This window comes from Brassica oleracea, chromosome C8, assembly GCF_000695525.1.
Source record: "Brassica oleracea var. oleracea cultivar TO1000 chromosome C8, BOL, whole genome shotgun sequence".
In the NCBI taxonomy this organism is placed as follows: domain Eukaryota; kingdom Viridiplantae; phylum Streptophyta; class Magnoliopsida; order Brassicales; family Brassicaceae; genus Brassica; species Brassica oleracea.
The window spans coordinates 1,527,683-1,539,040 of record NC_027755.1 but is presented as its reverse complement, the minus strand read 5'-3'; the positions used below and the strand labels follow the sequence as shown (position 1 = coordinate 1,539,040).

Below are 11,358 nucleotides of genomic sequence, written 5' to 3'. Positions count from 1 at the left end.
TCTAGCCTTCTCCCTCCCAAAAACCGGTACCAAACCCTTTAAATTCCAAAACTACTTAACCAAACACCCTATGTTTGCTCAGCTAATACATGATGCTTGGATTCAAGCCGGAAACAAGTGCCAAACTCTTGCTCAGCTGTGTTGGAAACTAAAGTTCATAAAGAGAGATCTAAAGAGACTAAACAGTGAGAACTACTCCAAAATACAAGAGAGAGAGAGTGAAACTTACAGTTTGTTGCAATTTGCGCAGGTGCAGGCTTTTCAAGATCCCTCTCCAGTCTCCTTTCAAGCGGAGAAAGACCTACATCAGAAATGGATTTTTTTACGAGAAATAGAAGAGTTGTTCTTCAAGCAGAAGTCAAGAATCACTTGGTTAAGAGAAGGAGACCTGAACACAACTTACTTCATGCGCATATGTCAAACAAGAGCCAGCTACAACGCCGTTAGAGCTTTCCTCACCGGCTCAGACACATGGATTCTCTGACCCGATGCAAATGAGTTCTCATTCTGTCGATTACTTCCAGTCAGTGCTTGCACCCGTCGCCTACTACCCGCCTCCTCTCTACTCTTCGCCGGCATGGTTTGTTGAGATGACTGATTTTTCCTTTCCGGTTGAGTTCCTGCAGCAGATGATATCAATCCCAACATCAGAGGAAATAAAGTCATGTATGTTCAAGCTAAATCCTAACAAGGCTCCGGGGCCGGATGGACTCACCTCAGCATTCTTTAAAGCTTCTTGGGATACTGTGGGTGCAGAAGTGGTGTCAGCGATAAAAAACTTTTTTGCCACAAAGTTCTTGTCGGCTACAGCTAACGCAACTATCTTGTCATTGATACCTAAATTCCCTGGTGCAAGTAGGATAAGAGACTTCAGGCCTATATCGTGTCTCAACACAATTTACAAAGTAATCTCAAGGCTCATGGTCAAGCGTCTAAAACCTATCCTGCCTACTCTGATCCTACAGAGTCAAACGACTTTCATTAAGGGGCGCTTACTGGTTGAAAACACTACACTTGCTGGTGAACTAATTAATGGGTATCAAAAGAAGAAGGGAGCTAGACGAATTACCATTAAGGTTGACATTGCCAAAGCTTTTGACACACTATCGTGGGAGTTTCTGTTCTCTTGCCTCTATGGACTTCAACTTCCTCATCAATTCATTGACTGGCTCAAATCATGTATCTGCACATCAAGTTTCATGGTGGGATACAATGGATCAGTCAATGGTTATTTCAAAGGAAAGAGAAGCCTCAGACAGGGAGATCCCCTCTCACCCTATCTTTTTGTGATGGTCATGAGTATTCTATCTCACATGTTGAACAGGGCAGCAAGGCAGAATGGTTTCAAATATCACTCTCAATGCAAATCCACAAAATTGACTCACCTTTCATTTGCAGATGATTTGTTGATATTTATAGATGGGTCCATTAGCTCAGTTCAACATGTTCTCCAAGTACTAAAGGAGTTTGAGCAGTGATCGGGTATTGCGATCAGTGTACAAAAGACGAGCTTCTTTGCTTCTGGTTTGACTGAGCCAGAATTAGACTCGATACAAGCTTCTACAGGCATGACTCTGGGATCTCTACCGTTTCGGTACCTTGGAGTTCCTCTAAACTAGAGAAAGCTGACATTATCAAACTGCGCGCCTCTGCTTCAACAAGTAAAATCCTGGCTCTCCTCGTGGTCTGTAAAATCGCTTTCCTTCGCTGGAAGGCTCCTACTCATTAAGACAGTCATAGCGGGCATCACTACATTCTGGTGTTCAGCCTTCATACTGCCTAAGGCCTGTAACAAGCGCATCAACTCCCTCTGCAGCATGTCCTTATGGAAAGGAAACCTAGACGGACATAACACAGCAAGGGTGTCATGGGAAACAGTGGTACTAACAACAAGACAAGGTGGCCTAGGAGTTAGAGACCTTCTAACCTGGAACAAAGCATGATGTCTACGTCTCATTTGGATGTTATTCTTCAGGCCGGACTCTGTCTGGGTTCAGTGGTTCAAAGAGATCATCCTCAAAGGATCAATACATAACTTCTGGTCAACCCAACCTAAGCAATCCTTCTCCTGGTTTGTCAATAAACTCCTCAAGCTAAAAGAAACGATCTTTCCTCTCATCAGATTAAAGATCCAAAATGGCAAATCTGCTAGGTTCTGGTTTGACAACTGGACGCCTTTTGGTAGCCTCTCGGCTCACCTATCACACTCTTCCTCTCGCCTCGGCATACCATTACACGCGACTGTCGCCTCTCTCTTCAGGAATGGTTGTTGGCAACTTCCACCTGCAAGAACAGAGACTCAAGTTCAACTTCAAGTTTATCTAACAACAGTCACACTAACTGAAGATCAAGACTTCTATGAATGGGAGATCAATGGTCAAGTTTCAGAGTGGTTCCAAACGGGTGAGTTATATACGTACCTCAGAGGGGAGAGGATCGATGTTCAATGGTCTAAGGCGATCTGGTTCTCAAGAGGAATCCCACGACGCAGCTTTCATACTTGGTTAGTAGTCCTTGATAGGCTCCCCACTAGGGACAGACTGATCAGATGGGGCATCAATGTTGATGCTACATGCCTCCTCTGTAACTCGAACCCGAAATCAAGAAACCATCTTTTCTTCTCTTGCGCTTATAACTTTGAACTATGGAGTAAAGTCGCCACAAGACTGCAGCTACAACCGCAAGTGATCTGGGAGGACACGTTAGATCAGATGACTGCACTTCAGGTTCCAAAACCGCTCCGTCTCCTTGTCTTAACAGCTTGGCAAGCTACACTATACTGGATATGGAATGAACGGAATGCGAGACTTCACACCAGCTCTTTTCGTTCCGTCGATTCTGTTTTCAAACTGCTTGATTGGCAACTGATAAACAAGGTACAAAGCTTCAGACAAACGAACCCTAGAAGATCCTCTAGAATGATGCAGGCCTGGATTCTTCTCTCTTGATCCCTCTCGACCATCTTCCTCACCACCGTTTCTCCTCGTCATTAACGAAACGAAACACTTTGTTACCTCCGTACTCTTCTCTACTGGGCCTATTCATTAAACTGAGTTTTTAACTTAGGTTAGGCATTTTCAATTTGGTTCTTATGTGATTCTAAACTGGGCTAGGCCCTGTAAACATTTTAGGTCTTTTGCCATTTAATATTAAGTAAGCCTGTCAAAAGCCTACGATAGGATTGAATGGAAATTCATCTCAGATGTCTTATACCAACTAGGCTTTCATGCAATTTGGATAAATTGGATCATGCAATGTATAACTACAGTCTCCTACTCCTATCTTATCAATGAGGCAGTGTATGGAAATGTATTACCTCTCAGAGGCATCAGGCAAGGTGACCCTTTATCTCTTTACGTGTTCATCCTCTGCAGCGAAGTTCTGTCAGGGCTGTGTAGAGAGGCAGGGAGAAAGGGACTACTCCAAGGGATACAAGTGGCCCGAGGCTGCCCAAGGATAAACCATCTGCTTTTCGCAGATGATACAATGTTCTTCTGCCTCGCATCTCAAACAAGTTGTGAATCTCTTCTGCTGATACTCCAAGACTATGAAAAAGCTTCGGAGCAGAAGAACAAGTCTTCTATACCGTTCTCGAGTAAAACTCCCCCTGCAGTCAAAGAGAATACCAAATCAATTTTGGGAATTTCAAAGGAGGGAGGGCTAGGCAAGTATCTTGGATTACCAGAGCATTTTGGAAAAAGAAAGAAAGATTTGTTTACCTCCATAGTGGACAGGATCCTACAAAGAGTAGTCAGCTGGTCCACAAAGAGACTATCCAAAGCAGGCAAGCTCACAATATTGAAGGCAGTCCTCAGCGCAGTACCGACGTACTCCATGTCATGCTTCCAACTACCTGTAAGCCTATGTAAAAGGATCCAGTCAGTGCTCACCAGGTTCTGGTGGGATGAGGTAGAAGGAGAAAAGAAAATCTGCTGGGTTGCGTGGGATCAACTAACGAAGCCTAAAGCACTGGGAGGATTGAGGCTCAGAGATATCCAACGGTTCAATCAAGTTCTACTCGCAAAATTAGCTTGGCGAATCATCACTGTACCAGAGAGCCTTTTTGCACGTATTGTTGTGGGAAAATACTGTAAAGCTAAGAGTTTCCTAGAGGTTGAACCATCACAGAGCTGTTCCCATGGGTGGAGAAGCATTCTCCATGGACGAGATCTCTTAAGAGAGAATTTGGAAAAATCTATAGGAAATGGACAAACGACCAGGCTCTGGAAGGACTCTTGGATCTCAGTGGATAAAATCCTAAAACCTATGGGACCTATCAAGGAGGCAGCCCTAGACCTCACAGTGGCAGACCAACTAACTTCTGAGCTAAAATGGAACAAGCAGAGAATCGAGGAACTCTTACCCGATCTATGTACACAGATTCAATGTATCAAACCAAGCTCAACAGGAGCGGAAGACTCATTTATTTGGCATCAGACTTCATCGGGTCTTTACACTACTAAATCTGGGTACTTTGCTGCAAATATGTCCCTACAACAAACAAATTTAGCAAGATCAGAAGGGGGATTCAGTTGGATCAGAGATGTTTGGACAGGGAAATTCTCCCCAAAGATGAAAACTTTCCTCTGGTCCATTCTCCATAAAGCTATCTCCCTTGGATCGAACCTGCAAAGGAGAGGTTTAACGTCAGCAACGGGATGTGTAAGGTGCCAAGAAACAGAGACTGAAATGCATTGTTTTTTCACCTGCCAGTACGCGCAGAAAGTATGGGAACCCATGCCCCTTCACAGAGCAGTTCACCTAGCTGCAGACACCAACTTCTCAGATACGGTAGTCCAATTCAGGAAAGTAATTTGCCTCCCACCCTCAGGTATCACTCTCAACATCCTTCCTTGAATAGTTTGGTCTATCTGGAAGTCAAGGAACACCTTGATCTTCGAAGGTCGACACAAAACTCCTGAGGAAACAGCGCTGAGGGGAATCAAGTTAGCAAGAGAATGGTCAACGTCGCAAGCACAAGTCAACAAAGGAAGCAACTTACCTCAAAATCACCACAACTGATCGCCAGAACCACCTCCAGGAGCTGCAGATAGCAATCGCGTGACTTGCAAGACGGATGCGGCGTGGAATAAGGACAAACTGGTGGCGGGACTGGCTTGGATCTTCTCCGGACAAAGACTCGAGTCTCCAATCAAAGGATCGATGATTGAACTCTCGATCGGATTACCACTAATCGCAGAAGCCTCCGCAATCAGATCAGCCCTCTGCATGGCGATCACTTTGGAGATCACCTCTCTCGATGTGTTCTCCGATAACTTAACGCTCATACGAGCAATCTCCGGCATCACTCAGGCTAAGGAAATCATCGGGATTGTGAAAGATATCCGATCGATATCTACTGAGCTTGCATCAGTATCTTTTTCGCATTTCTCTCGATCTCAAAACGCTGAGGCTGATGCCCTAGCAAAAGAGATCCTTCGTTTATCGTTTTCACTGTAACAAACGTATTGGGCCTGGGCCTTATGGGCTCATTCTCCACTTTTATTTTAATGAAGTATTATTAGTGACAAAAAAAAAAAAGCAAAACAGACACCATACTTTAAAGTTTATTCAAGACATGCCAGTGGCGCATGCAGCGTTGGAGGATATGGATCAGGGTCACATGCTCCCAATGTATTTGTGAAAATATGATTTATGATTCTGATCATTTTAAGTTTCTATATAAAGAATAGATAGGAAAATAAGAGTAATAGATTTACACAAGTATTAAATTGTGAGTTGATTGCATATTTGATGTAGGATGTAATTAACCTATATCATGATAGCTTCGTGCTATTAGACTTCAAAGTTTAGGGACCAAACAAACTCATCCTTTTTTTTCTAACTAATAAATATATGTTGATTATGCAATCATGTATAGCAGTGTTAATTATTTCAACACCCGCCATTGATGATACGCAGATAATAAGGCTACGAAAGTGCTTAGGCAAGACCATAGAGGTCACTATCAGTTCGTATACTATAAATAGGTATACAGTTTTAAAATTTGTTTGAACAAAGTTTCATGCTATCTCTCCTGTATTTCTAGCTTTCGTTGCAATTAACACAAAGCTTCATGTTATCTCTCTATCCTTGCAGTTATAACACTCCCATAGTCCTGTGTACATATTTGATTCAACCTTCATTCGATTTACAATTCCACAATAGTTAAGCAAATTAATCAATCTAAGCTTCTTTTCAATAACACCAAGTAATTAATAAGATTTCAATTTGTGACTAATGGTATGTTTTCGTAAGTTTTTGTTTTTTATGTTTAGTTAGACTATAGAAAATACTAATGTTCAAAAGTTATAACTTAAGTAAGGGGTTATCAGTTCGAGTTTCAATTTCAACACAGGCGAAGAAACTAGACATTCTCAGATGAATGATAAGACTTAAACCACGAGTTACAGTTGAAATCATTTTACATAATTAACTTTGAATTCGATAACAGCTTCGACTAAGCCTAACACACTCCAACCAGTGCAAGATCTCAGCGTTAGGGTCTCTCTCGATTACCACATTAGTCGCGGTGATCTGCATACCTCCTCTGTACAAGCCGACGCGGCCACGAACGCGAGCTACGGCTCCGATTCTGATGTCTCTTGCTTGTCTACGAGCGACCCTTGAGTGCAGAAGAATCGTCGATGAGTCGAACCGGTGGAAGTAAGGAGAAGTGAGTTGGTTGAGCCACATGATGCACGTGACGCAGCCAGTGCCATCGTCAACGCTGAACTTGAGGAACTTCTCGGCCATGTCGCGAGAGACGATCGTGCCCACTGTCTCTACGCGTGAGACCCACGAGATAGCCCCCAGGGAGAAACAGTTGGCTTCTGTCGGTGATGGTGTCAGGCGGTGGATGTCACGTGTCATGAGTTTCGCGTGTGTGTTTTGCTGGGATCGATCCATGGCTGGCCAGAGACCATAACAATGAAGATTAGTGCGGGAAAACGTTAAACAATATTCAAAAAAAAAAATTTAACTGAAAATACTTCTACAAGTAGCAATTATGTGTGGAAATAAATATATGTCCTAGTTTTGATAAGTAGTTTATTCAGATGACATTACTATTTTTATTTTTAATGTGATTAAAGAAAGTTTTTCTGTTACCTAATTGTTTTGCATACTGATTCAACACCACCGGTTTGGCTACTTGAACCGATGGTTTCCTCTAGAGTAGTTTCCTCTGTTGTCAAAAAAAATATATATATATATTGTGCTGCATACTCAAGAGATCTGAAGTTTAGCATAGTTGTTTGAAATAAATTATTGTGTAATTTACTCTACTTTATTAAGAATTAAAAAGTACTAAAGTATAGTGTTGAGAAGAAACTATCTCATGGAAGATGACGATTTTGAAATCTTACTACATGATGCAGACCGGCACCCAGTAAGATTTCCAAAGAATTAGACATGTTTACAACTTTACAAAAGTCTATAAAGACTGCATAACTAGTTTTTTTTTTAATGACAACTTCTAGAATTTCATGAATTATTAAAGCTAAAACTCCATTAACTTTTCTTTTTCCAGACAAAAACAAATGATCTTGACAGTCACCTACTTGAGCAACTAGTTCTCGTGTAATAGCTACATCACCCTGGGTTAGATGTTATCATTTTAATCTAAATAAACTTTGTTATTCCACCATTTTTTATGTTACTTATAGAGATCATCATAAACAATAGTGTGTGGAGTCACTGATCAAACAAAACTCCACTGACACTGTTTATTTTTAGCTACCCCCTTCCAGGACATACATTTCTGTAGATTTGAATAAAGAAATGGAATATACATTTTAGTTGATTCAAGTACTATCTATGAATAGTAGAGTGGAGATGAATAAATGAAGAAAGCAAGACACTAAAAGCAGGAGAAAACTACTAAATGGTACCATGTCATTTTCAACTTTACCTTTGCTTCAGAGGCAGAGAATCTCAAAAATTCAAAAAGCCACAATAAATGCCTTTAGAGGTGATTCATGTTTTCTTCGTGTGTGTTTATTTTTCGTGAACTCATGTTTAATACTTCAGTACACCATCTTGTGACTCCAATTTATAATTTTGTTATGAAAATGTGAAATAAATAAACGAGTGAAATCAGTTTATAAAGTTAGAGGATTTAGAGCGAAAACTATTTTACAGAGAAAGGGATTCCAGCCACACTCATACGTGGACGTACGAGGTGGATTTAGAGTGGGTGAGGGATGACTATGACTTGAGACGCAAGCCATTATCGTACCTAATGGTTCAATCCTTACTAACTTAAAGTTAATGAAGCTTCAGTATAATAAATTATCTTTACTTCTTATGTGATTAGGAAGGCTAAGTAAAGTATTTGCTTACCTCTAACTTATTTGCGGGCCAGAGGATCTTTTAACTTAGTCTGCAATTTAGAAAACGAGTAAAATTAATATAAGAAATTAGACAAAATTAGTATAATAAATTAGACATCCGATGCGCATCAAAGCATAGCTATTCCTGAACATAATCATTCAAGTGATGACCTTAGTCACTAACTTAATGGACAACTAATGCAAAAGGAAAAGACAGTGTGTATGTAGGTCCAAATTTTAATACGGCTCACTAGAAAAGAAAGGGTCACACATGAGCATACTCTTATTCTGTGACTGTACTTGTAATTTGCAATTAACCACACGCAAAAGTGAACATCAAAGGATTAGGTGAATATATATAACTTCCTTGAGACGTAACAGAAAAGCAAGTGATATAAAGGAGAAAAATTCCCCTAAAGAAAAACTAACCCAATCCCACATCTACTAGGGAAAACAGGGGTAGGTAGATATGTTACCAAATGGGGAGGATGATTCGGATCTTATGCGTCTGGTGAAGGAGCTTCAAGCTTCTCTAATGAAGAACGATAAGCTGGAGAAAGAAAATCACGAGCTGCGTCAAGAAGTGGCTCGCCTACGAGCACAAGTAAGCAATCTTAAAGCACATGACAATGAGAGGAAATCAATGTTATGGAAGAAGTTGCAGAGCTCATATGATGGTGGCAACACAGACGCATCTAATCTGAAAGCGCCAGAGAGTGCCAAACCCAACATAAAGGGACATGAGGTAAAGAATCCAAACCTGAAGCCAATGGTCAAAGAACAATCTACAGCAATAAAGCCGCCTCCGCCTCCACCACTTCCATCAAAAACAACACTTGGAAAAAGGTCCGTGCGTCGTGCTCCAGAAGTTGTAGAGTTGTATCGTGCCCTCACGAAGAGAGAGTCTCATATGGGTAACAAGATCAATCAGAACGGAGTTTTGTCTCCTGCGTACAACGCAAACATGATTGGTGAGATTGAGAACCGCTCCAAATATCTTTCAGATGTAAGTACAAGACAAAACCACATATGTATTTTATTGTGCATCATTGTCTAGGATTTAATTCTTATCTAAATCATTACAAACAATGTGGTGTTTGGGAACTTGCAGATCAAATCAGACACTGACAGACACAGAGAACATATCCATTTCCTAATCAGTAAGGTGGATGCTGCAACATTTACAGACATATCAGAAGTGGAGACGTTTGTGAAATGGATAGACGACGAACTATCTTGAGAATTGTTTGTGTGAATCTAAGGAAATCGAAGCTGTATCGGTTCGATAAGGAGGCGAATCAGTGGAAGGAGAGAGGTGCTGGTACTGTGAAGCTCTTGAAGCATAAGAGCGCTGGCAAGATTCGTCTCGTCATGAGGCAATCGAAAACTCTCAAGATCTGTGCTAATCACTTCGGTAAATCTCCGTTTAGAATTTACTTTATGTGGTTTAAGTTTCCTTTGGATCGGTATGAATCATCTCCTCTGTTACCCCTGTCCAAAAATCCAATCTCTCAAGAACTTTCCTAAAAATTATTTTTTTTATGAATTATTTTTAATTCAAAAAACTGACTGATTATATTTTTACCTTTCGTTACTAACTCTAAATATTAAAAACTGTTAAAGATAATGATTATCCATTATCCACTTAATGGACACTTATTTCAGAGATAACAATAGTGTATCCTCATCACCTTAACACTTGTCTACATATGGTTTACTAGAGAAATAAATATCTTATTTCTCGACACTATATATATACGTAAGATCAAATTAAATGAATAAGATTGATCATGTTTACTCTTCTTATGTTCAAGTAAGACCACCACTCCATCAATAAAAATATAAATACTTCTCTTTTATTTTATAAATTCACAACACGTTATCAGCATGAAAGCTCTGACCAATTGAGGTTTATCAATCCGAAAAATTCTTAAACCAGTCGAGGTAATGTTTAAATTTATGTGTTTCAATATACTTAATTTATTTAAATCTTATTATTGTTCCGGAGTGAGAGGCTACGCATTCTCCGTTTATTTTCGGGATGATAGGCGTTGCCTTCCCCGACTGATCGTTATGGTAGGCTATGCCTTCACGATCAGAGAAACACGTGGTATGTATTGCCTCCGTGAATAAAAAATAAAAATAAAGGTCAAAAATGGCAGACTAAGTCTCCTCGGACCTTGAAATAAGTAAAAGTCAAAATGGTAGACCATGTCTCCTCGGACTTTGAAAAATGATCAATATGGTAGTCTAAGACTCTTCGGATCATGTGGTAGGCTAAACCTCCAATTTTAATTATTTCTCTTTAAATTTCTGCAATTTAATTTATGCATTTAAATTACCATCTTTATATATTATTATTCTATGGATACGGTTATCATGTTAAATTTGACAAAGCTCAAAATAAATGCCCTTGATATTACGAGAAATAATTATAAGACTTGAGCAGTGGGTGCAAGATGCACCTGAAAGAAAATGAGCTTTTAGAAATCATCGATATAAACTATATCGGATGAGAAAAAGATAAAGCCATGGTATTTACACACATTCAATTATGGTTTATAAGATGAGGTGTATCATGAGAAAAGATCTAAAAGATCTTTGATAAATAAATCCTTGAAAGAAAAAATTCACTAAATAGTCGGAGTTGATATAAATCCTCCGCGAAAACTGGAAAAAAATGAAATCATGATACTAAACCATCAAGTCGGTCCTACTAGAAAAGGACGAGGAATTGGATGCGGTAGAAGCCGCTATCATGGTCGTGGAAGAGGACGAGGAAGAAGATTCCGTCCATATGAAATAATTAGAACTTCCACGAAAAATGAAAGTGGTCGGGTGATAAAAGGCAAATAGAAAAGGTTTGCTATAGATACGGCCAGAAAGAAAATTGAGTACGTTGTTGTCGTACGCCAAATATTTAGCCGATCTATATCGAGAATCAAAAAGAAAAAGAGAAAAGAAGTATATTAAAATTCGTCTCTTATGAGCCCGAACCATTTTTCATAGCTTGAATACTCATCTT

General features: G+C 39.9%; 2 protein-coding genes across 5 annotated transcripts; one reads left to right on the top strand and one right to left on the bottom strand.

Moving 5' to 3' along the window:
- Positions 1-6,374: 6,374 nt before the first annotated feature.
- Positions 6,375-9,256, bottom strand: LOC106311335 (CST complex subunit STN1-like). 4 transcript variants are annotated; one of them, XM_013748535.1, is made up of 4 exons: positions 9,094-9,256; positions 8,810-8,925; positions 8,344-8,383; positions 6,375-6,911 (listed from the first exon to the last, which is right to left on the bottom strand). In XM_013748535.1, exon 4 carries the CDS (start codon positions 6,907-6,909, stop codon positions 6,433-6,435), a length of 477 nt encoding a protein of 158 aa, XP_013603989.1. In that variant the 5' UTR covers positions 6,910-6,911; positions 8,344-8,383; positions 8,810-8,925; positions 9,094-9,256; the 3' UTR covers positions 6,375-6,432. The 4 variants fall into 4 exon arrangements, with proteins under 4 accessions (XP_013603989.1, XP_013603990.1, XP_013603988.1 ...); XM_013748536.1 differs by having other exon boundaries at positions 8,810-8,883; XM_013748534.1 differs by lacking the exon at positions 9,094-9,256 and adding an exon at positions 7,111-7,219 and having other exon boundaries at positions 8,810-8,899.
- LOC106311334 (protein CHUP1, chloroplastic-like) lies at positions 8,636-9,687 on the top strand. The gene is made up of 2 exons (XM_013748532.1): positions 8,636-9,339; positions 9,445-9,687. Exons 1-2 carry the CDS (start codon positions 8,803-8,805, stop codon positions 9,571-9,573), a joined length of 666 nt encoding a protein of 221 aa, XP_013603986.1. The 5' UTR covers positions 8,636-8,802; the 3' UTR covers positions 9,574-9,687.
- Positions 9,688-11,358: the final 1,671 nt, after the last annotated feature.

Excerpts from the sequence above, each read along its gene's own strand:
- LOC106311335 (XM_013748535.1), bottom strand. The coding sequence starts at position 6,909 with ATGGATCGATCCCAGCAAAACACACACGCGAAACTCATGACACGTGAC.
- LOC106311334 (XM_013748532.1), top strand. The coding sequence starts at position 8,803 with ATGTTACCAAATGGGGAGGATGATTCGGATCTTATGCGTCTGGTGAAG. Across the intron at positions 9,340-9,444 it reads GCTCCAAATATCTTTCAGAT|ATCAAATCAGACACTGACAG; the intron begins GTAAGTACAAGA and ends GGGAACTTGCAG.